The following is a 25402-nucleotide window of genomic DNA, read 5'->3' on the forward strand; positions in this document are numbered from 1 at the left end:
AAATATGTCTTATTCTCTTTGAACTCCTGCATACGTCAACACACGTATTTACACCTGGATATTACTTTACCTTTCATTGATATTACTTTACCTTTCATTGATATTAGTTTAACTCTCATTGATATTACTTTACCTTTCATTGATATTACTTTACCTTTCATTGATATTACTTTACCTTTCATTGATATTACTTTACCTTTCATTGATATTACTTTACCTTTCATTACCTTTCATTGATATTACTTTACCTTTCATGGATATTACTTTACCTTTCATTGATATTACTTTACCTTTCATTACCTTTCATTGATATTACTTTACCTTTCATTGATATTACTTTACCTTTCATTGATATTACTTTACCTTTCATGGATATTACTTTACCTTTCATTGATATTACTTTACCTTTCATGGATATTACTTTACCTTTCATTGATATTACTTTACCTTTCATTGATATTACTTTAACTTTCATTGATATTACTTTAACTTTCATTGATATTACTTTACCTTTCATTGATATTAGTTTAACTCTCATTGATATTACTTTACCTTTCATTGATATTACTTTAACTTTCATTGATATTACTTTACCTTTCATTGATATTATTTTACCTTTCATTGATATTACTTTAACTTTCATTGATATTACTTTACCTTTAATTGATATTACTTTACCTTTCATTGATATTAGTTTGGGTATAAAAGTGGGCGGAGAATAGTGTGAGGATAAAAGTGGGCGGAGAATAGTGTGAGGATAAAAGTGAACAGAGAATAGTGTGAGGATAAAAGTGGGCGGAGAATAGTGTGAGTAAAAAAGTGGGCGGAGAATAGTGTGAGGATAAAAGTGGGCGGTAAATAGTGTGAGGAAAAAAGTGGGCGGAGAATAGTGTGAGTATAAAAGTGAACAGAGAATAGTGTGAGGATAAAAGTGGGCGGAGAATAGTGTGAGTAAAAAATTGGGCGGAGAATAGTGTGAGGATAAAAGTGGGCGGAGAATAGTGTGAGGATAAGAGTGGGCGGAGAATAGTGTGAGGATAAGAGTGGGCGGAGAATAGTGTGAGGATAAAAGTGGGCGGAGAATAGTGTGAGGATAAGAGTGGGCGGAGAATAGTGTGAGGATAAAAGTGGGCGGAGAATAGTGTGAGGATAAAAGTGGGCGGAGAATAGTGTGAGGATAAGAGTGGGCGGAGAATAGTGTGAGGATAAAAGTGGGCGGAGAATAGTGTGAGGATAAGAGTGGGCGGAGAATAGTGTGAGGATAAAAGTGGGCGGAGAATAGTGTGAGGATAAGAGTGGGCGGAGAATAGTGTGAGGATAAAAGTGGGCGGAGAATAGTGTGAGGATAAGAGTGGGCGGAGAATAGTGTGAGGATAAAAGTGGGCGGAGAATAGTGTGAGGATAAAAGTGGGCGGAGAATAGTGTGAGGATAAAAGTGGGCGGAGAATAGTGTGAGGATAAAAGTGGGCGGAGAATAGTGTGAGGATAAGAGTGGGCGGAGAATAGTGTGAGGATAAAAGTGGGCGGAGAATAGTGTGAGGATAAGAGTGGGCGGAGAATAGTGTGAGGATAAGAGTGGGCGGAGAATAGTGTGAGGATAAGAGTGGGCGGAGAATAGTGTGAGGATAAAAGTGGGCGGAGAATAGTGTGAGTATAAAAGTGGGCGGAGAATAGTGTGAGGATAAGAGTGGGCGGAGAATAGTGTGAGGATAAGAGTGGGCGGAGAATAGTGTGAGGATAAAAGTGGGCGGAGAATAGTGTGAGGATAAGAGTGGGCGGAGAATAGTGTGAGGATAAAAGTGGGCGGAGAATAGTGTGAGGATAAAAGTGGGCGGAGAATAAAAGTGGGCGGAGAATAGTGTGAGTAAAAAAGTGGGCGGAGAATAGTGTGAGGATAAAAGTGGGCGGGGAATAGAAAATAGTATAAAGTTATATATTAAAGTGGGCGGAGAATAGATAGTGAGTATTAAACAGTATAAAGTTATATATAAAACTGTATAAAAGTTATATTTAAAAGGGTATAATAAATAAAAGTGGGCAGAGAATACATAGTATTAAACAGTATAAAGTTCTATATAAAAGAGTATAATAAATACAAGTGGGTGGAGAATAGATAGTATTAAACAGTATAAAGTTGTATATAAAAGAGTATAATAAATAAAAGTGGGCGGAGAATAGTCTGAATTGGGTTCTGTTTCATCTCATCCATTGAACTCACTTTGCCAGCCGCGAGTTATTCCAAGTCACGTGCACCGCATCCACCAGTGACGCGCATAGTGACGTCACGTGGCTTCTCCTGCTAGGATGACGCGCAGACCATGTTGCTGTTGACTCGCTCACCTGAGTCAGGTGACGCCCTGCGAGGGCAGCGATTGGCTCTTGACTCAGACCTTCCCCGAGGTGATTGGTGGAGTGACGAGCACTCAGCACGTGACCTCTACGATGAGCTTCCGCCCACAGTGTGACGATGGAGATCTCACGACTATATAGCAGTGCGCGCGCACACACACCTGTCACTCACGGTGCTCACCTGTCCTGACGCTCAACCTTCAAGATTTCTTTAATGTAGTCATTAGCGCTATATGTTCAACTTCTCTATTTTACTCTATTTATATTTATATAGAACGTAAGTCTGGATCAGATCATGAAGGTCTGAACAACTAATAATGAGGATTAATACTAATGAGGATTTATGATAAATAATAATGATTATTAACAACAATAATGATTAACAATAATAATAAAAAAATAATAATGATTATTAACAACAATTTATTAACAACCTAATAATAATGATAAATAATAAGGATTAACAATAATGATTAATAACCAAAACAGTGCATTCAGAGAATGAGCCCCGTTCTGTGAACGTTACGTCACCTGCATGTCTGTGACGTAGGACGAGGCTGACGTGACGCACCAGGCTCAGCCGCAGCGTCTCAGCCTTGATCAGTGATGACGCGTCAGGTTCGGCTTTACCCTCGACACTTTCTGCCCTTCATCCGGGGACTTTCCCCTGAGTGACGTCGAGAAACGTGTTCTCCGCTTGTAACTCAGACAGCAAGTATTCTGAATGCCCGGATGAAGCTCGACGCCCGACGGCTTTATATTGAGCGACATCTCGACGTAGAGTTCACTCACGGTGCACAGATTTATTAATTGAATATATAAGTTCATATACATGTAGTGTGAGAACTAATATATATATATATAAATATAGAAGCATTACATCATCTCAACATATATAAACTATATAACGTCAACTGGTGAAAACGGTTTTTTAAAACAAACAAGAACTAAAAAAACATGTGGGATTGTGGGTGATTTAAAGAGACACTGTCCTATTTTGTGTTGATTCAGTGCATCCTGGCTTTAAGTTAGTAAATGAGTACTTAGTAAGTTAGTACTAAATTAGTATTAATATGATATTTCTATATCCAAGCGTGTATTAAAAGAGTATAAAAATGTAAATATGTTTACGCTTAAATCTTCATTCGTCCGTAATACTTCCCAGCATGCACTTCTGCCAGCAATAGAGCTCAAATTAGATGCAAGAGTTGAATTGCGTCAATAAAAGAACATTATTGTTGAACATATAGCGCTAATGACTACATTAAAGAAATCTTGAAGGTTGAGAGTCAGGACAGGTGAGCACCGTGAGTGACAGGTGTGTGTGCGCGCGCACTGCTATATAGTCGTGAGATCTCCATCGTCACACTGTGGGCGGAAGCTCATCGTAGAGGTCACGTGCTGAGTGCTCGTCACTCCACCAATCACCTCGGGGAAGGTCTGAGTCAAGAGCCAATCGCTGCCCTCGCAGGGCGTCACCTGACTCAGGTGAGCGAGTCAACAGCAACATGGTCTGCGCGTCATCCTAGCAGGAGAAGCCACGTGACGTCACTATGCGCGTCACTGGTGGATGCGGTGCACGTGACTTGGAATAACTCGCGGCTGGCAAAGTGAGTTCAATGGATGAGATGAAACAGAACCCAATTCAGACTATTCTCCGCCCACTTTTATTTATTATACTCTTTTATATACAACTTTATACTGTTTAATACTATCTATTCTCCGCCCACTTTTATTTATTATACTCTTTTATATACAACTTTATACTGTTTAATACTATCTATTCTCCGCCCACTTTTATTTATTATACTCTTTTATATACAACTTTATACTGTTTAATACTATTCTCCGCCCACTTTTATTTATTATACTCTTTTATATACAACTTTATACTGTTTAATACTATTCTCCGCCCACTTTTATTTATTATACTCTTTTATATACAACTTTATACTGTTTAATACTATCTATTCTCCGCCCACTTTTATTTATTATACTCTTTTATATACAACTTTATACTGTTTAATACTATCTATTCTCCGCCCACTTTTATTTATTATACTCTTTTATATACAACTTTATACTGTTTAATACTGTCTATTCTCCGCCCACTTTTATTTATTATACTCTTTTATATAGAACTTTATACTGTTTAATACTGTCTATTCTCCGCCCACTTTTATTTATTATACTCTTTTATATACAACTTTATACTGTTTAATACTATCTATTCTCCACCCACTTTTATTTATTATACTCTTTTATATAGAACTTTATACTGTTTAATACTGTCTATTCTCCACCCACTTTTATTTATTATACTCTTTTATATAGAACTTTATACTGTTTAATACTGTCTATTCTCCGCCCACTTTTATTTATTATACTCTTTTATATACAACTTTATACTGTTTAATACTATCTATTCTCCGCCCACTGTTATTTATTATACTCTTTTATATATAACTTTATACTGTTTAATACTATCTATTCTCCGCCCACTGTTATTTATTATACTCTTTTATATATAACTTTATACTGTTTAATACTATCTATTCTCCGCCCACTTTTATTTATTATACTCTTTTATATACAACTTTATACTGTTTAATACTATCTATTCTCCGCCCACTTTTATTTATTATACTCTTTTATATACAACTTTATACTGTTTAACACTATCTATTCTCCGCCCACTTTTATTTATTATACTCTTTTATATATAACTTTATACTGTTTAATACTATCTATTCTCCGCCCACTTTTATTTATTATACTCTTTTATATACAACTTTTTACTGTTTAATACTATCTATTCTCCGCCCACTTTTATTTATTATACTCTTTTATATGGAACTTTTTACTGTTTAATACTCACTATCTATTCTCCGCCCACTTTTATACTGTTTTATATATAACTTTATACTGTTTTTTATTCTCCACCCACTTTTATTTATTACTTTATTACTTTATTACTTTTATACATAACTTTATAGTTTAATACTCACTATCTATTCTCCGCCCAATTTTATACTTTATACTGTCTGACTGTGTCAGTGATGCTTTGTCACCACTAGGTGTCAGTGTTGTTTTTGGTTTGTGTTTCGCTAGATCAAGAAGTTGTTGTTTATAAAAAGTAAAAAATAAATAAAGAAAATCAAACTTTGAATATTTACAAACACACCAGTGACGTCACCGGCTCTTACAGGAAGTGAAGGCGCTATATAAATAGAGATTATTATTATTATGTGTTTTTATGTCGTCACTTCCGTCAATGATCACCTGCACTGATGTCTGATCTGATGCGTCTTTGATCTCCGTTTGATCGATCCACGACAGCGTGACGAGGAAGTGACGCAGACAGGTGTTTCCGCAGGTGAGCGGAAGTTTCTCGTCCAGACCGTGAAGTGTTTCTTAAAAATCAAGAAAATACTTGGATGGTGAAAGTTCTCGGGGTCACGTGAGTACACCTGGTTCAAACTTGACGCGTCCTCACCTGAGAAAGATTCCACTGCAGGTGTTTCTTCCATGTTTTGACGACACTTTGAATTTAAACATCAGTTTTAATGAACGCCATGTCTAAGAAATAAAGTCGCAGCTGAAGCTAATAAAGAATTTCAATATCAATAAAGTTTCGATCTAATGATTAATTCATGCGAGTTCGTGTCAGAATATCAACTAAATGTCGACATTTAGTTAAAGTGACAATTAAATCAATGCAATGTTTTAAAATGCTCTTAAATAAAACTACATCATGAAACTTTATTTAAAAAATGAATTATAAAAAAAAAAAAAAAATTGAATATAAAAATGAATGTAAAAATAATGACTAATGAACAAATGAGTGATAAATTAAGGATGAAAACAAAGAAAATAAAATGAACAAACTTAACTTAATCAACTTTTGTTCTAATTTAATTGTCTCGACCTGCAGGAAATAAACTCACAACTCAAGGAAGATTTTGTGAACTTTATTTCATGCTAGAAACACATAATTCACATGTCAACGTAAACTTGTCGTGTCGAAGAGATTCATCGTAGCAGCAACAACCACTAGTTACACACTCTTGATACACACTCTCCATACATCCCACCTAACTACACAACTCTCTTAATATATATTCTTGATTTATCCCACTTTAACTACACGCCTCTCTTGATACACACTCTTGATACACACTCTCCATACATCCCACCTAACTACACAACTCTCTTAATATATATTCTTGATTTATCCCACTTTAACTACACACCTCTCTTGATACACACTCTTGATACACAATCTCCATACATCCCACCTAACTACACAACTCTCTTAATATATATTCTTGATTTATCCCATTATAACTACACAACTCTCTTGATACACACTCTTGATAATCCCTCTTGAACTACACAACTCTCCTGACACACACTCTTGATAATCCCTCTTGAACTACACAACTCTCCTGACACACTCTTGATTCATCCCACTTTAACTACACAACTCTCTTGATGCACACTCTCCATACATCCCACCTTAACTACAAAATTCTCTGGACACACTCTTGATAATCCCTCTTGAACTACACAACTCTCTTGATACACACTCTTGATAATCCCTCTTGAACTACACAACTCTCTTGATACACACTCTTGATAATCCCTCTTGAACTACACAACTCTCTTGATAATCCCTCTTGAACTACACAACTCTCCTGACACACACTCTTGATAATCCCACTTCAACTACACAACTCTCTTGATACACACTCTTGATAATCCCTCTTGAACTACACAACTCTCCTGACACACACTCTTGATAATCCCACTTCAACTACACAACATCTTCAATATAAAAACACGTGAACAACGACGTCTTCGACCTTCTCTAGAGAGAAACCTTGCAGTGACATCACTTCCTGTCGAGAGCAGGAACAAGGAAGTACGACATCACAGGTTTTGAAACTACGTTTAAGGTTAGAAAGAAAAAGTCATGCTTCATGTTCTACTGATGCAACTATTGAAGAACCTTCAAGACCTTCGTGCTGAACGTCCTCAGTTGTTGTTCATGATCCACCAGGAAGCTGAAGAACAAACACCAGTTTATCTACTGAGGTTGATGGTCCAGGAGGACTAATGTGTCTTCCTACCAGGCAGCAGCATCGTGGAGATCATCTCGTCCACCTCCAGAGAGTCCACGATGCAGTTCTGGAAGCTCTTGCTGCTGCACGACTGCTGGAAGCTGCAGAGCAAGAGTAAGTAGAGATGTTTTCAGAAGATCCACAGCATTCAACCTTCTGACCTCATCCAGGAGAGCCGGTCCTGCCAGAACTCGTACATGATGAAGCAGGATCTGTCCGGCAGGTTCTGGACGGAGATGCTGGAACAGACACAGAGGTGAAGAAGCTGCTGGACACGTCAGACCAGGACGTACTGCAGGTTGTCCTCGTGGCTGCTGGTGCTGTCGGTGTAGGTCTTCAGAGCCTGCTGGAAGTTCTCCACATCCCTCTCCTTCACACACATCTGCCTCTGGACCAGCAGGATGTTCTAGAAGGACGGCATTAGAGGTCAGGAGAGGTCAGCCTCGTCCAGCTGAAGGTCAGACCAGGTCACACTCACAGATTTGTACGTCCCCGCCAGAGAGTCTTCCTTCAGCGGCTCCAGGTGTGGACTCTGAGGAACAGTGGAGAAGATTCATGTCAGGACTTCCTTGACGAGCGCCTTAAAGGCTCCGTCAGTGGTTTAACAAAAGTGTTTTTGGCGCCTCCTAGTGTTGCGATGGTGTAACTGCAAACCTCCAGCTTGTCGATGAGCTGCTCCAGCTGGTTGATCTGGGAGCCCCAGTGGTTGTCGGGCTCCACGCTGACCCCTGTGGTCAACATGCCCGAGTACGGGTCCGTGGGCGAGAGACACATGTTCTTCTGGATGCGGCGTCCGGGCCGTTTGGGCGCCTTCTGGATCGGCAGGTCCTGCGGTTTCTTCGCCGCCGTCTTCCCTGCGAGGCCCTCCTGCTCGTGGACGGCCCCCATAGCGCAGTCTAGGGAGGACTGGAGGGACTGCAGCTGAGTGGAGGTCTCTCTCAGCAGGAAGCGGGTCACAAACTGGCCCAGGACGGACGAGCCCTGGTACTCCTGAGGAACCACATCATCGTTAACAAGGTTCTTTCTCGCGACCACAACGGAAAACATGTCGTCAAACACTTCAGTGGGAACATGATCTGCTCTGTGACCTCCTGGTCAAGGTCACGACCAGCTCGTGAGGTCACGACCCAGAGGAGAATAGATTGAAATGAGCATCAACTTAGTTTGTCAAAGGCTCAGTTTGAGTCTGAAAATGGTTCCATTGGCAGAGGTTTGAGTCTTCTCGGTGCTGAGTTGTTGAGTTGTTGAGTTGTTGAGTTGTTGAGTTGTTGAGTTGTTGAGTTATTGAGTTACTGAGTTACTGAGTTGTTGAGTTATTGAGTTATTGAGTTGTTGAGTTGTTGAGTTGTTGAGTTATTGAGTTGTTGAGTTAGTTGTTGAGTTGTTGAGTTAGTTGTTGAGTTAGTTATTGAGTTGTTGAGTTGTTGAGTTATTGAGTTGTTGAGTTAGTTGTTGAGTTGTTGAGTTAGTTGTTGAGTTGTTGAGTTAGTTGTTGAGTTAGTTATTGAGTTGTTGAGTTATTGAGTTGTTGAGTTATTGAGTTAGTTGTTGAGTTGTTGAGTTGTTGAGTTATTGAGTTGTTGAGTTAGTTGTTGAATTGTTGAGTTAGTTGTTGAGTTGTTGAGTTAGTTGTTGAGTTGTTGAGTTATTTGTTGAGTTGTTGAGTTAGTTGTTGAGTTAGTTGTTGAGTTGTTGAGTTATTGAGTTAGTTGTTGAGTTATTGAGTTAGTTGTTGAGTTATTGAGTTAGTTGTTGAGTTGTTGAGTTATTGAGTTGTTGAGTTATTGAGTTGTTGAGTTATTGAGTTAGTTGTTGAGTTGTTGAGTTGTTGAGTTATTGAGTTAGTTGTTGAGTTGTTGAGTTATTGAGTTATTGAGTTAGTTGTTGAGTTGTTGAGTTAGTTGTTGAGTTATTGAGTTATTGAGTTGTTGAGTTATTTAGTTATTGAGTTAGTTGTTGAGTTGTTGAGTTAGTTGTTGAGTTGTTGAGTTAGTTATTGAGTTATTGAGTTGTTGAGTTATCTATCTATCTAAATCTTTTGTTCAGGAACCTGAAGGTGTATTTGATCGACAGGTCGAGATGGGTGTCAGTTCAAGCCCCGCCCCCTCACCTCCTTGGTCTTGTCCATGGCCTTCAGGATGGCCACGTTGAGCTTCTCCAGCGCCGACAGCACGTTCATGTACTCGCCCAGGTGTGGACTGAAGAACTCTGGGGGAGAAGAAGGTCCTGAGATCAAGAAGCTTTGAGGAGCAGCTCAGACGTTACCTGACAGGTGTTCTATGTCCAGATTGCTGAAGAAGACATGAAGAAGTTTAATGTTCAGAGAAAGATCTGCTCGTCCGCACAACACACGTCACTGCTCAACCCTGAACATCTGGAGCCTCACATGGAAGACCTTCAACATCTGGACGACCTTACTGTAGTCAATACTTCCATGTGATCATCTTCAACGTGTCAATCACTGAGGAACGTGTGTGTACGTGTGTGTGCGTGCACGTTTGTGTGCACGTGTGTGTGCACGTGTGTGGTCCAGAAGACTCACTCCGTCTGCTGCTGGTCCATGGACTGATAAAGCTCCTGCATCTGCTCCTCACTCAAGATCCCGTCAGTGAAGTGAGACCTGAACTCCTCCAGAGACAACTTCCCGTCGTCTGAGGAAGTTAAAGACCTTCATCATCTCCAATGAATATTAAATACTACGTTCATTCAGAAAGTATTTGATAATAAGTTTGTATCTTGTAAAAGAAACAATACTTTGTTGTCAGTATCTCAAGATATCTTCACAACTCTTGACACGATTACACGCGTGACCTTCAGTCATTAACCATCAAGTCACTAACGTCTGGTTCTTCTCACCGTTCTTGTCGGCCCGGCGCAGGATCTGTGGAGGAGAAGAAGAGAAGGAGGAGAAGAAGAGGAGAAGTAGAGAAGAAGTAGAGAAGAAGAGAAGGAGGAGAAGAAGAGAAAAAGAAGAGAAGTAGAGAAGAAGAGAAGAAGAGAAGAAGAGAAGAGAAGAGGAGAAGTAGAGAAGAGGAGAAGTAGAGAAGAAGAGAAGGAGGAGAAGAAGAAGAAGAAGAATGAGAATTAAAAGCTTCATTAGTGAAACAAACAAAGACTTGAACGATCAGTCGAGGATAATTAATAAAATTCCCTCTTCATTCTTCCTTGAGTGACACTTCTGTCCTGGTGACCTCTTATGAACTGTGACCTTTGTGCTTCTGTCCTGGTGACCTCTTATGAACTGTGACCTTTGTGCTTCTGTCCTGGTGACCTCTTATGAACTGTGACCTTTGTGCTTCTGTCCTGGTGACCTCTTATGAACTGTGACCTTTGAGCTTCTGTCCTGGTGACCTCTTATGAACTGTGACCTTTGTGCTTCTGTCCTGGTGACCTCATGACCTTCACATATTAACATCCGTTGATCACAGCTTTGAGATTCTAACCGTTTATTTTTTAAAGATCTTTGAAGTACTTTTAATTTGAAAATCAACTCATGACCACTTCCTGTTTGAATCCAGTTTCCTGAGCAGCAGCTGAAGACGTCAGGTGGTGTCACCTGAAGGTACGTCCAACTGTGGGTTCCTTGTTTTCTTCCTGTTCACTTCCTGTTTCCTGTCCCTCTGGATGACTTCACATGCACTTGTTTTCTCATGCACTTTAGTTTGCTATGAACTCTGGGAACCATGAGTTTTTCAAGTGTCGATCATTAACCTCTTGAACTGAAGAACCGTCAACATAGAACAATATAGAACCTTCTGTTATTTAAACACTTTTGAACCATGAAAGTGAAGGAAACACTGATGCTAATGGATACAGACAAAGAAGTAGATGCATGTTTTCATCTTCCATCTCAGACCATCAGGACCATCTCAGACCATCTCAGACCATCAGGACCATCTCAGACCATCTCAGACCATCAGGACCATCTGAGACCATCTCAGACCATCAGGACCATCTCAGACCATCAGGACCATCTGAGACCATCAGGACCATCTCAGACCATCAGGACGATCAGGACCATCTCAGACCACCAGGACCATCAGACCCATCTGAGACTATCAGAACCTTCAGAACCATATCAGACCATCAGATGCAGCAGGACCATCAGAACCATATGAGACCAACAGGACCATCAGGACCATCAGAAGCATCAGGACCATCAGCACTATGTGGAGATCATGATTCATCTTCTGTTCGTCACGAACCGTCAGTGACGGTCGAGCTGGACCGCTGAAGAAGGTCCAACAGAATCGTTATAAAATGATGCGGGTGATGATGACGTCATTCACGCTCCACGGTGTCCGAACCTTCACGTCTATTACGTCACAGTTCAGGCAGATGAACGCATCAAACGTGAAGATGGTGAGACTCACGTCCTGGACGAGCGCGGTTCCGCGGCGCTGGTTCTGGTTCCGGTCCAGTTTCCTCAGATGTTCGTGTTTGCTGGACTGCAGACACATCGTGATGAGCTCAGTACAAGCGAACATCCTGACGAGGTTCAGGTCTGGAGAAGATCTTGATGGTCCAGGAGGATGAGAAGACCGTGCGTGACGTCAGAGTCCCTCCGCCCGCGCGACTCTTCCTCGTCAACATCCCGGAGCCCCGCCTCCCCGCGGCCTGCGAACAGCTCCCTCTGCTGGATGCCGGCGACACTGTAAGCACGAGATTTAAACGATGTTTTTGTTAAATGTTGAAAAGTTGCGTTTCTTAGTAAAATAATAAATAAAATAGAAACGTTCAACAGTGAAATAAGATGTATAACTGCGCACGGAATGTTTGAATCGACATTTAATCCTTTAAAAGCATTTTAAATGAGACGGTTCTGCTATTATTTTAAGCTTTTATAGCTTTTTATTTCAACATTGCGATGTCAACACTTCTTAAATAATGAATGTTATTCCTTCTATATAACATGAACTGTTAATATAACAAAGCAAGTCCTCAATTTTCTATTACATATCAACTAGCATTAAATAAGTCAACACAAATAGAATATGCTGAATATTAAATTCAAAATGTGATAAACAATCTGAATTAAACTTGTATTAAATGTGCTCAGAATAAAACATTGACATCAGATTCATCCTGACTTGAATCCCTTGAAGCAGCGTCTCTGAGGGGAGGGTCAGGGGTCGTGTTCACTGGAGTCACTCTCGACTCTCACTAGTTGCTGGAAGTTCGTCCTCAGTGCAGGTCAACGGGTGAGTGACCCTGAAAGTCTCTTAATGTTTATGTCTGTGATGTGTTTATTCTTTATTGTTGAATGATTGAAGAAAACCTTGTTTTCAACAAGACATGTTATACTTTAGTGTTGTTTTCTTGGTGGTTCATGTTTATTTAATTGATCTTTACTATTACAAACATCAACAGATATAAATGACTTACTTACTATTACTTATTTAATAAAACCATCAACAAATATAAATTAATTACCAACTACAACCATCAACAGATATCAAGAGACTTAGATAACGAGACACTTGAAGGATCACATCTGACAGTCAAGAGAACATTTTTGTTAATGTTTGGTTCTGTTGGTTCTGTTGGTGAAGGTTCTCGTTCCTCAGGTCAAGGTCATGTTGGTTGAAGGTTCTGGTGAAACGACCTGACCTGGTGATGTTAGCGACGTGTGGTTTGGTTGAATTATTGAATATCTGTCTCCGATGATGACGTTGATTTCTCAGAAGTGGAGCTGCTGTGGAGACGAGATAAGACGCCGCCCACGAGGACTCGCCCTCTGACGCGCCTTCATCACTTATCTTCATCACTTATCTTCACGTTCACAATCCTCATCTATTTTCAGACCAGAAGACGAGGTGTCATGAGTTCATGAAGGTGTTCCTACATCGATGAATCACCTTAGATCAGGGATCGAGCAGGAATCTCTGGGTCAAAGGAAACTCTTGTCCTTCATCTAATGAAGTCTCTCACTTCAGAATAGCTGGAGCGTCATGGCCGCCTTCCTTCACCACTGCCCGTTCCTCAAGTCCACCACCAAACCCGCTCTGAGGAGAACCGGTGCGTCTCTGATGTCTCTGGCCCATCAGTGTCCGATCATCGCTCGTCAGATCAGCGTCAGTGGATCATCTCGGTTCAACAGCTCTGACGCTCCCAAGGTGGACCAGAGGAGGAGCTTCGCCCAGACGGCGACCCAGGTGGCCGTCACTGCCTCTAAAGGGTGTCCTTTCGTCAGCTCTCAGATCGGGGTTGTGAAGGCCAGTGCTGAAGTTCAGGAGGACGTGGGAGGAGGTGATGACAGGAGCCAGGAGCCAGGAATGAATGAGTCCTAACATCATCTTCTGTACAGGCGTCATGTCTTCTCTGATGAAGGGTCTCAAACAGTCCATCCTCCGAGGTCCAGTCCCAGAAAACTCGGTCACTCATCTCCTCCAGGACAACATGGGTGTGTGGCCAGAAGCTCTACCTAACATCTCCCACTTAAACCTCATGAAACTCTCTCGTCCGTGCAGTTGGTCCGAGCTACGACTACGACCGTTTCTTTGTGGAGAAAATCTCTGAGAAGAAGATGGACCACACGTACAGGGTCTTCAAGACCGTCAACAGATTTGCTGATAAGTTCCCTTTTGCCGAGGACTACTCAGTGTCTGAGCGCGACACATCGCAGGTGTCCGTGTGGTGCAGCAACGACTACCTGGGCATGAGCCGACACCCTCAGGTGCTCCAGGCCATCAGGTACCTGCAGGAACAACAAGTCCATCGCCTGGTTGACATACGAAAGACGGTTCTTCTTGTCTTGTTTCCTCCAGCGAGACCCTCGGCAGACACGGGGCAGGAGCCGGAGGGACCAGGAACATCTCGGGCACCAGTAACTTCCACGTGTGTCTGGAGAGAGAGTTGGCTGAGCTGCACCAGAAAGATGCTGCTCTGGTCTTCTCGTCCTGCTACGTGGCCAACGACTCCACGCTCTTCACTCTGGCCAAGATGCTTCCAGGTGACGCTCACTCCTAGAAGGTCAGGTGAAGGTGATGTGAGGCCAACCTCCTGTTGTTGTGGACCACATGCAGGGTGTGAGATCTACTCTGACGCGGGGAACCATGCGTCCATGATCCAGGGGATCAGGAACAGCCGCGCCGAGCGCTTCGTCTTCCGCCACAACGACGGTGAACATCTGGAGGAGCTGCTGCGGCGCTCGGACCCCAGGACCCCCAAGATCGTGGCCTTCGAGACGGTGCACTCCATGGACGGTACTTTGACTCGCGTTGACGCTTAGAACCGTGATGTTTATTCTCGCTGACGATGATGTCACTGATGTTCTGTGTGTCATTTACTAAGTTAGTCGTGGCTTTGACCAGTTGAACGTAGTGAAGGATCATCAGGTTCAAACACTAGTTTATTTGTTTTGACCCGTTAATGCACATTAGCTTCTAAAATATCTTCTTTGTCAAAGAAAGAAACTTCTGGGTTTGAGAAAGTATGTTTTCAATGTGTCAAAGAATGAATAACTTAATAAATATCACTTTAATAAATATACTTGCGGTTTCAAATATGCTAACTAGTGAAGCTAATGCTAGCCACGACCATGACGCGTCTCCTGCTCTCACGTCCTTCAAGGCGGCATCTGTCCTCTGGAGGACTTGTGCGACATCGCTCACCGTCACGGGGCTCTGACCTTCGTGGACGAGGTTCACGCCGTCGGCCTGTACGGAGCTCACGGCGCTGGCGTGGGCGAGCGAGACAATGTGGCGCACAAGATGGACATCGTTTCCGGCACCTTGGGTGAGAACGTGTGTGCGTCAGCATCACAAACAACAACACAAACAACATCACAAACAACATCACAAACAACAACACAAACAACATCACAAACAACCTCACAAACAACCTCACAAACAACAACACAAACAACATCACAAACAACCTCACAAACAACCTCACAAACAACAACACAAACAACATCACAAACAACAACACAAACAACATCACAATCAACATCACAAACAACAACACAAACAACAACACAAACATATCAAACCACATTAGAAAAGGTTTCATCAGATGGTTGTTGGTTCGACTCCCACTCTGGCGGCGTTGATAAGAGCATCAACATGGTGTCGGCGCCAACTTCACAGATCTGTGTATCTCTTCATCGAGTCAGAGACGACATGTTGTGTATTTAATGTCATTTCACTTCAAATCCGTCTTCAGAAGTAACTCGTCGTTGAAGCTCTTGACGACTAAAAGAATCACGTTTGAACCTCAGGAAAAGCCTTCGGGTGTGTTGGAGGCTACATCGCCAGCAGCGCCGCCCTGGTGGACACGGTGCGCTCCTTCGCCGCCGGCTTCATCTTCACCACCGCTCTGCCTCCGATGGTCCTGGCCGGAGCTCTGGAGTCGGTGAAGGTCCTGAAGAGTCCAGAAGGTCAGATGCTGCGTCGAGCTCACCAGAGGAACGTCAAACACATGCGGCAGCTGCTGATGGACCGAGGTCTGCCGGTGGTCAACTGCCCCAGTCACATCATCCCCATACGGGTGAGTGATCTTCTCCAACACACCTGTCCTACGTTCAAACCTGCTGTCACAGCTGAGCCGCGTTGCCATGACAACCTGTGCCAGAAATGAGTGGTTGTTTGGTGAGAACATCACGAGACGTGTTAGATTGACGAGATCATGGAGAGTCACTGAAGTTCACCTGTGAAGGTGGGAGACGCTCAGATGAACTCCAAGGTGTGCGACATCATGCTGGAGAGACACAACATCTACGTCCAGGCCATCAACTTCCCCACCGTGCCGCGCGGCGAGGAGCTGCTGCGTCTGGCTCCATCTCCGCACCACGAGCCCGCCATGATGGACTTCTTCGTGGGTGAGTGTTGATCCTGACCACGGAACACTTCCTGTTCCTGTGCAAACATTCACTCGTGGATTAAATACGTTTCAAGAGTGATTTCTCTGCGACTTCTTGCTTTGATGTTTGAGGTCAAGGTCGTAGGTCACACTTCACACACGTGTGAGTCGTCGTGTTGTCACGTGACCTGAAGGTGTGTTTCCAACAGAGAGGCTGCTGGACGTGTGGCAGGAAGTGGGACTGCAGCTCAACACTCCGGCCACAGCTTCCTGCACCTTCTGCGAGCGACCTCTGCACTTTGACCTCATGAGCGAGTGGGAGAAGTCGTACTTCGGGAACATGGAGCCGCAGTACATCACGGTGCTGGCGTGACCTCTGCATGTTTTGAGGAAAGTTGTTTGATGCGTGAATCCTGCACACGAGCACTTTCTTCACTTTGTGTCGATATTGTGTAGCGCTCGTCACATGTACTTGTGCTGGTACTAGTACGGGCTACACAGTACTCGTGGTCATAATGTTTAGGCCAGTATTGCATCATTATAATCGAGCTGCTTGAACCTCTGTATCTGCTTCAATACAATAAACTATAAACACCAGAGGAAACCAATGTTTTTATTTCTTTCTCTGAATCGTCGTCTCTAGTGGACGAGACACGGACTGGCCACCTCGCGCTTGACCTTTGACCTCAGTCTGCGCAGCTCCACATGAGCGGCGTCCACAGCGAGTCCAGACTCCACCAGAGTTCAGGCCTGGCTCAGCTGCTGCGCCGCGTACTGCTGCAGCGCCGCCCTCGCGAAACTCTCGGCCAGTCTGGTCCTCCCCAGACCCTGGTCCACGCAGCGCAGGGTCCGGTCCCGGCTGAGGTCCAGCGCCCGGCTGAAGTCCTCCAGACCCGGACCTTCTCTGGAGCTCAACACCAGACTCCGTCCTCGTCGGCAAAGATCCTCCACCAGGACCTGCTGGTCGGCAGCATCCAGGAGGTTCTGGATCAGCAGGTCCAGGTCGGCAACGGCTCGCTGGTGTAAACTGAGCTGAGCCAGGACGACCGAGCGCTGCCGCAGATACTGGAGTCTGAGACCGCTGACCGCCTCCACCGCCACGGTCAGGAGGGTCAGCGCCCGAACCCAGTGACCCTCAGAGGACGCCCGGTCGGCCTCCTGACCTGCAGCCTGTGGAGAAACATCTCAACATGTCAGAGAACAGCAGCTCAACACGGTGAAGACGGTGAGAAGAGAATGACCAATCCTTCAAAGACGCACGGATCCCGATGAAAACATATCAATAACATTTCAAATCTTGGACCCTTGAGATTTTTTTCAGACTATCCTTCAAAAGGCACATGGAGCCAGATTGTAATCAACATTCCATCTTTACTAGGATTATGTAAAATACTTGAAGTTAGAAAACTAGCGGATATATATTGTATATACAGGTATATAAATATATCAAATGTCTATTTCTCTCTCATGAAGCCTCTGTTCATGTTATTGAGAGCCTGTAACTGTTACCTGTGCCAGGTGTTTCTGCTGATTCAGAGGCACAAGTTTGAGCAGGAAGTCCAGACATTCTGGATCTTTCTCTGCAACTTTGCTGAGTCTTCCTGCGGCGCTGCAGAAGTTCTTCTGCCGAGCCTCCACCACACCGAGCCGACCCAGGGCGCCCGTGTCTCGGGGCTCCTGCCCGAACACCTGGCTCAGGTGCGCCGCTGCTCGCTGGACCTCACCTGCAGACGGCAGAGATCTTAGCATCCTCCCAGCATGTTCATGACATCACTGTCTCACCTTCGGCCAGCAGGGCGTCGACGTGGAGCAGAGGCCACCTGAGGTCGGTCGCCATCAGAGCGCCACTGAGTCTCAGGACGTCTCTCAGCGGCTCCTCGTGACGCCAGACTCTTCCAGGTGACAAGCTGTCACTCAGCGTCCTCCTGCAGTGCAGGTGCAGCCAATCACAGAGCAGCTTCCGAGCGCGCTCCTTGAGCGACAGGATGTCCGTGGTCACCATGTCAGGGTTGATCTTCAGAGCCGCCACGATGTCGCTCGTACACTCCTGGAGAACCAGCGTGAGTTGTTGCTTCACTGAAGGATGATGTAGAAACACCTTCTGTTGGTTGAGCATCAGGTGCGTGAAGCCCCGCCCACAGAGCGCCTGCACGTGGCGAGGCTCGTCCTTGATGATGGCGCTGAAGTCGAAGACGGCGATCTTTCGTTGACCCAACAAGACGTAGCATCGGGCTCGCTCCAGCAGCGCGTCTGCGGCGCCGCCCCCTGGATCACACACGGGTTATTTGACTACACAACCGTTGTGCGTCCACTGTGATCACCTGACACGATGATGGCGATGGACAGATACGCCACCGCCTCCCTGACGGCGCCCTCGTCCCTGCTGACCTCCAGGAGGCGTGAGGCGGCGGCGTGGCAGTGGCGCTGGAGGAGACGACGCTCCTTCTCACGCACGACGGCCAGCAGGGGGCGCAGACAACTGGTGTCGCCACATTGAACCAGCTTCTTCAGCAGCTGCAGAGACACATGTCAGACCTTTGGTTCTCGAGTGAGGGCTCGTGCAGGCCGACGCCCATTTGTCTAGAGAAAGCACTTTGTCAGTGCATACCTCGGGCAAGGAGTCCATTTCTACAGGGTTTCTGAGGGAGACGGTTCAAAGAAGACCTGGTACCTGGTTGGAGTCGTAGATGAATCCTCGCTGCAGCTGAAGGACGACCAGGCGAGCGAGGACCGGCGCTCTCGGGCTGGAAGGACTGATGGACAACAACATCCTGTAGGATTCTTCGACCCGAGCCAGGCCATACAGAGCATCTGCTGCCAGGATCTGAGGTCCGTCAGAACCGGGCTGAAGATCCATCAGCAGCAGCGCCAGAGAGTGAACACCAGCCGCGGTTCTGAAGGAAACGTTAGAAACTATGAGAACCGAGGTCGTCAATGAAGAAGAAGATGTTTATATGAATCTATTCTTCACACCTGACCTTAACCTTTATTTGATGAAAGTTGTGAAAATGATCAGATATTCTCGTTTAAATAAACCTTTTAATAAAGAGATGATTAATTAAATGATGAAAGAAAATGTAATGATTACATTTTTTAGTTAAATAGTTGCTGCTACACAGTCTGAAGGTGTGAAGGTCGTACTTCTCTCTGTGTTGCTCTCTCTTGGACGCTGGGCTGGTCTTCTCGCTCTGATCTTCTCCACAGGACCCTCGTTCTCCCGCCAGCATGACTCGGCTCTGCTCCAGCAGGACGGTCAGAAGAAGTCCTCTCAGGTTCCACGGCACCAGACCTCGCACGGTCAGTGACGCCTCCTGGAGATGTAACCTGCTCGCGGTCACGTAGTCCAGCGCCGTGAGGAAGTTGAATCCGTCCATCATGCGCAGAAGTCCTCGTCCACAGAGCGCTCGCACACAGCTGGACGGATGCGGCGTCTCGTGCTCCATCACGGCCTGGAAGTCTTCCATCGCTCCGTGATGATCTTCTGAGAGAAGTCTCGCATATCCACGGAGAACCTGCACCGTGTTCTGGTAGCTCCTCTGACCCGTGGCCGAGACCAGCTGGCTGCAGATGGACAGAGCTTCTCTGTGTTCGCCTCTGAGGAGGAGACACTCGGCCAGACGAACTCGGAGCTCTCGTCCTCCTCCGTCCGCCTCCAGGTGGCACATGGTTCGTAACAGAGTGATGACAGGATCCAGGAGCTCCACACCTTCAGTGGACCTCAGGTCTGAACGCAGCAGGACCTTCTCCCTGAAGCTGGAGATGCCTCTCTCCGCCTGCTGCCGGAGAAGACTACGAGACATCCGACCCGAGTCTGTGAAGACCTTCTGGAAGTGGAGTCTGGCGGAGGCGGGATGAGTCTCGAAGGCCTCGCCCAGACTCCTGCAGGCCTCAGACACGTGTCCACCTGTGGAGAAGTAAGAAGCTGCCAGAGCCGTCAGAACCCGAGCTCGTCTCTCCAGAGCCTCTTGACTCGGGTCAGATCTGTCCGCGAGGATGTTCAGACACACGTCTGCACTTTCTGCAAATCTGTCTGAACCAAAGAGACGTGAAGCCTGAAAATCCAGCACCTCAGGATGACCTGGGAACATCTCCATCAAGAACCGGATCATGTCAGGAGACAGGTCCTGGTCGGTGTCGCTGGTCATCACGGACGACGCGGGAGACAATTGGTCCAGATATGCTCTCAAGATCCGGTCCAAGTGCAGCGACTGTCTTCTCCTCACCAGCTGGACCATCTCAGAATTGTACTGGAGATACACCTTAAGGTACAGCTGGAGGCCCTGGTCAGGCTGGGAGAACAGTCTGGCCAGAGCTTGTGTGACCTCCAGCAGCAGGCGAGAGGAACCGTCTGGACCAGGATTGTTCTTCCCCTCCAGCAGAGCAGAGCAGCGACAGAAGATCTCCTCACAACTGTGGCCTCCTCGAAGAAGAGCCTCCATCTTGAAGATGGTGGCTGATAGGTTGTTGGGACAAACTGTGGACAGGAAGACGGCTACGAGTCCCTTGTTGAGTCTCTCCACTGGAGGACTCTCCTCATCCAACCAGGCCTCGAGCGTGGAGACCAGAGCGTCCACAGTGTTCTTGTCTAACGTCCTCACGTGGTTCATGGTGGAGGAGACGTTGGTGCTGAAGGCAGACATGAAGCAGGAAGTGGCTCTGCTGAACTCGCCTGCCGCACAGAACCGGTCGCCCTCCTCACAGAGGTCCACGAGGGCCACAGACGTCTTCATGCTCTGAAACCAACGTCAAGTCTTGAGATCAGCTTCTCTGCACGGAAGCATGTGACCCGAGGCTGCTCTCTCATTGGCTGAGATTGTTGCTCGTGTTTTTGTCATCATCAGAAAGATATGAAACTGTTGAGAGAAGATGCTGAAGAAAAACTTCAGTTAAACGCACTGTTTTATTTCATTAACTCATCCAACATGTTTCATCTGTAACTTTGTGTTTAACTTTACTTCTCAAAACCAGCATCAAAGTCACCGACGACGAAGATTTGCTGACGTCATTGAATTGATGAGTAAAGTTGAGTTTTATCAGTTTGAAGTCTTTCGTTCCAACTTGGTTCACGTGCACGCGCGCGTGTTCGTCTCAAGTGTCCACTTGTCAGCCGTTATTACCGTAAGTACGGCAAACAAAAACAGCGCAAGACTCACCGATGATATAATGTGGCGTCATTGTTTTACGAGCACGATGACGTCATCAGAGAGGGAAGTTCTGATCGTTGTGTTTGAGCGTCAGGCTGGTACCAGGTCCATAGATCCACAGGAACTCTTCCGGTAAAGCGGGCTCGTGCATTTGTTGCAGGTCCGGTTGCTATTGGTTACAACAAACTATGCGACAGGAAGACAAACTTGCGCTTTTCTGAAGGTGTTACGGTAGAGTGTGTGTGTGAGAGTGTGTAGTTCTGTTGATGTTGTTTACATTACTATTGTGTGCAAACATACAAGAGAAAAACAACACACGTCAGATGTGTAAACACACGGAAGAAAGAAAAGAAAATAGAGTAAAAAGAAAGACATATAATGTTGTAAGACTGTGACTGGTTTATTGTCCTTCTTTTATTTTGGTGACACGTGACTTTGTGAACTCTGTGTCTCCCCGGGATTGTTTGCAGCTGGTCATAATGATTCGGCTCCTTCGTCTCCTTCACTTCGTGTCAACGCTCCAGTGACAGTTAAGTAAGTAAATCATTTATATTTAAAGTTAAGTTACTTTTCCTTCTGTTCACAATACAAACAGCTTATTATATATATTTATATAACTTTTTTATGAATAAACGTCCTCGTGTTTGTCACAAAACCTTCTGCAACTCTTGAGTCTGTTAATCTAACAATAATCCAACATTAATGCAACAATAATCCAACAATAATTCAACAATAATTCAACAATAATGCAACAATAATCCAACAATAACTCAACAATAATTCAACAATAATGCAACAATAATCCAACAATAACTCAACAATAATTCAACAATAATTCAACAATAATCCAACAATAATCCAACAATAATGCAACAATAATGCAACAATAATCCAACAATAATGCGACAATAATCCAACAACTAAGAGGCAGTGACGCGCTTGACTTCTTCTTCGTTCAAACATTCAACCACACGCTGGGTCACAGCGCCTCCCAGCGGCTGACACTTGACGTGCATCAAATGAGCGGAAACGTTGAGACAAAACCGCAGGAACGTAGAAGAAAAGAAGAAATGAATAAATGAATGAATACCCAGTGATCTGAGAGTGTGAGTGACGTTCAGGGACTTTTCTGTCTGTCGTCGGTCACTGTGGTGAATCTGATTTGAACATGTTAATAACTTTAATTACTCACTTTAACTTGAACAAACTGAAAGTGGATGTGGAGACAGTTTAATATTTATTTGTTTACATTTGTAAACGTATAGTTTAACAGGAATATTAGGATATTTATGGAAAATACACAAAGTAACCATATAGTCAAATCTGTATCTTAAATATGTACAAAAACATGAATAATTACTAATGTTAAAAACTTAATGACACAATAATTCTGACCTTAAATGTCTTGTTATTTTACATAAAGCTAACACTTGAATTATCGATCGATTTTATTCACATTTATTCACGGAAATGAACAAAACAAACATTAAATAAAAATAATACAATTTCATGGTTTTGCAGTTGAAGCTGCTTCAAGATTGAGGAGCATCAGGTCAGCAGGTCTTCCACGACCAAGTCCATGTTGTTGAGAAGAGTTGTGGTCTCAGCAGACGGTCCCAGGTTCTGTGGTCTCGGTCCAGTGGATGTTGAGGAGACTCTGCTCCAGACTCTCGGCGCAGCCGGACAAGTTCATGTAGTGCAGGACGGAGAAGATCTGCTCCATGTTGGCCGCAGGGATCTGGTTCCAGATCTTCAGCATCTGGTACTGCTTCTCCGTGTAGTCCAGACCGGCTTCCATCTCCACGCGGTCCATCTGCTGGTCCGTGAGCGCGAGCAGGCGCAGGAACTCCTTCCAGCGCCTCAGAGGAACCTCTTGGATGATGACGTACAGAACCTTCGCCGGAAGTTTCCCCAGAGACTCGTGTCTCGACGCTGAGCAAACAAATGAAAATCAGCTATTTTGGTGAAAACCACAAGATAAGAAACGTCTTCTTTATTTGAAGGTCATCAAGATCAAGACGTTACTGTCAGCAGCTTCTCAAGCGTTCTCACTGAAGCCATGTTTCTACGGCAACAAACCTGCGTTCAACGGATTTAATCGTTTATTATTAACTGTTTTACTCAAATATTCATCGGAAGATTTCCTTCATTTGCACGTCATTCATTCAAAATAGCTAAAAATACTTTGAAAAGTTTCATGTTTTTTTTGAGACAAAATGTCTCAAAACAGCCACACAAGCTAACTGTCAATCAAAGTTGAACAGGTGGTTCATCTATGATGTGGTTTAATCTTTGACTCTTTGAACATGTCGTTGATCGTTACCTTGGAAACAGACACTCAGAGTTTGAAATGCTAGTTAATGCTAGTTAATGCTAGTTAATGCTAGTTAAAGTTTAGTTAAGTTTAAGTCCATGTTGACATAAATGTTGTTAACGTTTGTCTCGTGTTCTTCTTACTCGTGTCGCTCTCGAGGTTCGGGCACAGAGTCATCGCGGCTGGTTTCTCAGAAACCCGGAAAGTCTTGACAGGAAAACCAAAACCAGGTTAGTGATGTTAGAAGGTGTCGCACAATAGTTGTGTGCACGAGTGTAGGAAAGTGTACCAGTGTGGTCGCAGGGTTGTCTGGAGGAGTGAGCGGCGCTGTAGCGAGAAACAAGTGTCATGATGTCATTTCCTGTCGAGAGTTCACAGCTAGACGAGATGACGCTCATAGATACCGTCCGTTTCCTCGCTGGCCAGAACCAGACTCGGGTTCCGAGTCCAGCAGCGCCTGAAGCGAATGCTGAAGACCGTGACCAGCAGGAAGACGTAGAGACTCGTGACTGACAGCAGCACGACCCACATCCACGGAGAAGATGGTTCTGGATCAGAAGGTGGTTCTGGAGCAGAAGGTGGTTCTGGAGCAGAAGGTGGTTCTGGAGCAGAAAATGGTTCTGGAGCAGAAGAAATGTTTCCGGACAAACCAACTGGACCTTGTATAAGGTTGGTTGGTGTCGCTCTGGTGGACGGACAGTGTTTGCTGAGAACATACGTGACGAAAACAACATGTTTATCTTGAACTTCCAGACAAACAAACATGTTTACACTTTATTAATGGAATAAATATGTAATTGTAAACATTTAAAAATAGGATCAAGTGAGTTATTGTGTTTTCAAACAGTATCTACTTCCAAGACAAGTAAACAAACCATAAATGATTGACAGGTGAACATGAACTCACCTGTGATGATGGAAACACTTCTTCTTGCACTTTGTGTTTCGCTCACACTCTGGCAAAGGTCAAAGGTCATCAAGGGGTCAAAGGTCGTCAAGAGATCAGAGTCCGGGACGATGATGTTTTACCTTCGCAGGAATAGTCTGAGCAGCTCAGACAGTCCAGGTGGACGAGCGACGCGCTGAAGGACCCGTCCTGACACTCGCACTCCGTGTTCCTGGAGGCCGAACACGCCCGGACCTCCTGCTCCAGACCTGCACACACACACTTGGACCTTCTGCGTCTGAGGATCTCACACTGTCGTCTACCTTCACACGCCCGGCAGCGTAAACATTGCAGGTGTCGGTTCTGGATCTCCGTGTACGTGCGCTCGCCACACGCCACACACGTGACCTTCCCTTCGCCGCAGTCCTGCGCCTTGTGATGACCTTGAAGACATTGATTTGTTGACCTCAGTCGTAGACTAGATGGTGGATCTGAGGCTCCTCAGGGTTCAACCCTTGGACAGTGCACACGTTTATAACGAGTCATCATCGATTCATGTTTATTGATCTGAACCTGGCGATCAATAAACATCAGATCCATCATGTTGAGTGACATGTGTCGACTCGTACGAAGGTCTCACCTGCAGGACATGTGTGGAGACACAGCTCTGATGCAGGGACAGACTGTCCACCGTGAGCCACCAGAAGAAGAAGAACCTGAAGAAGAAGTTTGTCACGACAGCTCCGAACATCAGAACCTCCTGAGACTCACCAGGTTCAAGCCC

At 44.7% G+C, this 25402-nt stretch overlaps 4 protein-coding genes, 2 long non-coding RNA genes and 3 other non-coding genes across 13 annotated transcripts in view; 4 read left to right on the forward strand and 5 right to left on the reverse strand.

Moving 5' to 3' along the window:
• Positions 1-2163: 2163 nt before the first annotated feature.
• LOC148058907 (Nuclear RNase P) lies at positions 2164-2458 on the reverse strand. The gene has a single exon (XR_015709521.1).
• A 380-nt stretch (positions 2459-2838) lies between these two features.
• On the reverse strand, positions 2839-3079 carry LOC148058908 (RNase MRP). The gene has a single exon (XR_015709519.1).
• A 640-nt stretch (positions 3080-3719) lies between these two features.
• LOC148058909 (Nuclear RNase P) lies at positions 3720-4014 on the forward strand. The gene has a single exon (XR_015709522.1).
• Positions 4015-6304: 2290 nt separating this feature from the next.
• On the reverse strand, positions 6305-12515 carry LOC148058910 (N-terminal EF-hand calcium-binding protein 1-like). The gene is made up of 11 exons (XM_087781787.1): positions 11846-12515; positions 10329-10353; positions 10015-10123; positions 9738-9763; positions 9583-9680; positions 8127-8462; positions 7951-8004; positions 7766-7878; positions 7634-7711; positions 7482-7573; positions 6305-7415 (listed from the first exon to the last, which is right to left on the reverse strand). The coding sequence occupies exons 1-11, from the start codon at positions 11957-11959 to the stop codon at positions 7387-7389; spliced, it is 1074 nt and encodes a 357-aa protein (XP_087637913.1). The 5' UTR covers positions 11960-12515; the 3' UTR covers positions 6305-7386.
• Positions 8364-10008, forward strand: LOC148058911 (uncharacterized). The gene is made up of 3 exons (XR_015709420.1): positions 8364-8489; positions 9546-9695; positions 9760-10008. It is a non-coding gene; the product is annotated as an uncharacterized LOC148058911 (long non-coding RNA).
• A 99-nt stretch (positions 12516-12614) lies between the features above and the next one.
• alas2 (5'-aminolevulinate synthase 2) lies at positions 12615-16878 on the forward strand. 4 transcript variants are annotated; one of them, XM_087781774.1, is made up of 11 exons: positions 12657-12673; positions 13040-13307; positions 13409-13721; positions 13780-13875; positions 13943-14165; positions 14240-14424; positions 14498-14677; positions 15045-15209; positions 15694-15962; positions 16131-16293; positions 16484-16878. In XM_087781774.1, exons 2-11 carry the CDS (start codon positions 13302-13304, stop codon positions 16645-16647), a joined length of 1764 nt encoding a protein of 587 aa, XP_087637900.1. In that variant the 5' UTR covers positions 12657-12673; positions 13040-13301; the 3' UTR covers positions 16648-16878. The 4 variants fall into 4 exon arrangements, with proteins under 4 accessions (XP_087637902.1, XP_087637899.1, XP_087637900.1 ...); XM_087781775.1 differs by lacking the exon at positions 12657-12673 and having other exon boundaries at positions 13047-13085; positions 13157-13307; XM_087781776.1 differs by lacking the exon at positions 13040-13307 and having other exon boundaries at positions 12615-12673.
• A 137-nt stretch (positions 16879-17015) lies between these two features.
• ttc34 (tetratricopeptide repeat domain 34) lies at positions 17016-20554 on the reverse strand. The gene is made up of 6 exons (XM_087781772.1): positions 19416-20554; positions 18946-19168; positions 18596-18788; positions 18057-18539; positions 17784-17998; positions 17016-17444 (listed from the first exon to the last, which is right to left on the reverse strand). Exons 1-6 carry the CDS (start codon positions 20507-20509, stop codon positions 17019-17021), a joined length of 2634 nt encoding a protein of 877 aa, XP_087637898.1. The 5' UTR covers positions 20510-20554; the 3' UTR covers positions 17016-17018.
• A 758-nt stretch (positions 20555-21312) lies between these two features.
• On the forward strand, positions 21313-23030 carry LOC148058914 (uncharacterized). Its single transcript, XR_015709419.1, has 3 exons — positions 21313-21649; positions 21889-21952; positions 22940-23030. It is a non-coding gene; the product is annotated as an uncharacterized LOC148058914 (long non-coding RNA).
• The window catches only part of LOC148058915 (tumor necrosis factor receptor superfamily member 25), a 2953-nt gene continuing 224 nt past the window's right edge, over positions 22674-25402 (reverse strand). Inside the window, exons 1-9 of one of the 2 annotated variants that reach the window (XM_087781786.1) lie at positions 25390-25402; positions 25259-25334; positions 24942-25061; positions 24762-24887; positions 24640-24688; positions 24137-24438; positions 24022-24059; positions 23876-23939; positions 22674-23350 (exon numbers count right to left, since the gene is read on the reverse strand). The exon at positions 25390-25402 is cut by the window's right edge and continues 224 nt beyond it. In XM_087781786.1, coding sequence (XP_087637912.1) covers positions 23022-23350; positions 23876-23939; positions 24022-24059; positions 24137-24438; positions 24640-24688; positions 24762-24887; positions 24942-25061; positions 25259-25334; positions 25390-25402 — 1117 coding nt within the window. In that variant the 3' untranslated portion in view covers positions 22674-23021. Of the gene's footprint in view, positions 23351-23875; positions 23940-24021; positions 24060-24136; positions 24439-24639; positions 24689-24761; positions 25062-25258; positions 25335-25389 lie in introns of both variants that reach the window. The other variant, XM_087781785.1, reaches the window with a different exon arrangement.

Source organism: Callionymus lyra, chromosome 19, assembly GCF_982586985.1.
Source record: "Callionymus lyra chromosome 19, fCalLyr1.hap1.1, whole genome shotgun sequence".
In the NCBI taxonomy this organism is placed as follows: Eukaryota; Metazoa; Chordata; class Actinopteri; order Syngnathiformes; family Callionymidae; genus Callionymus; species Callionymus lyra.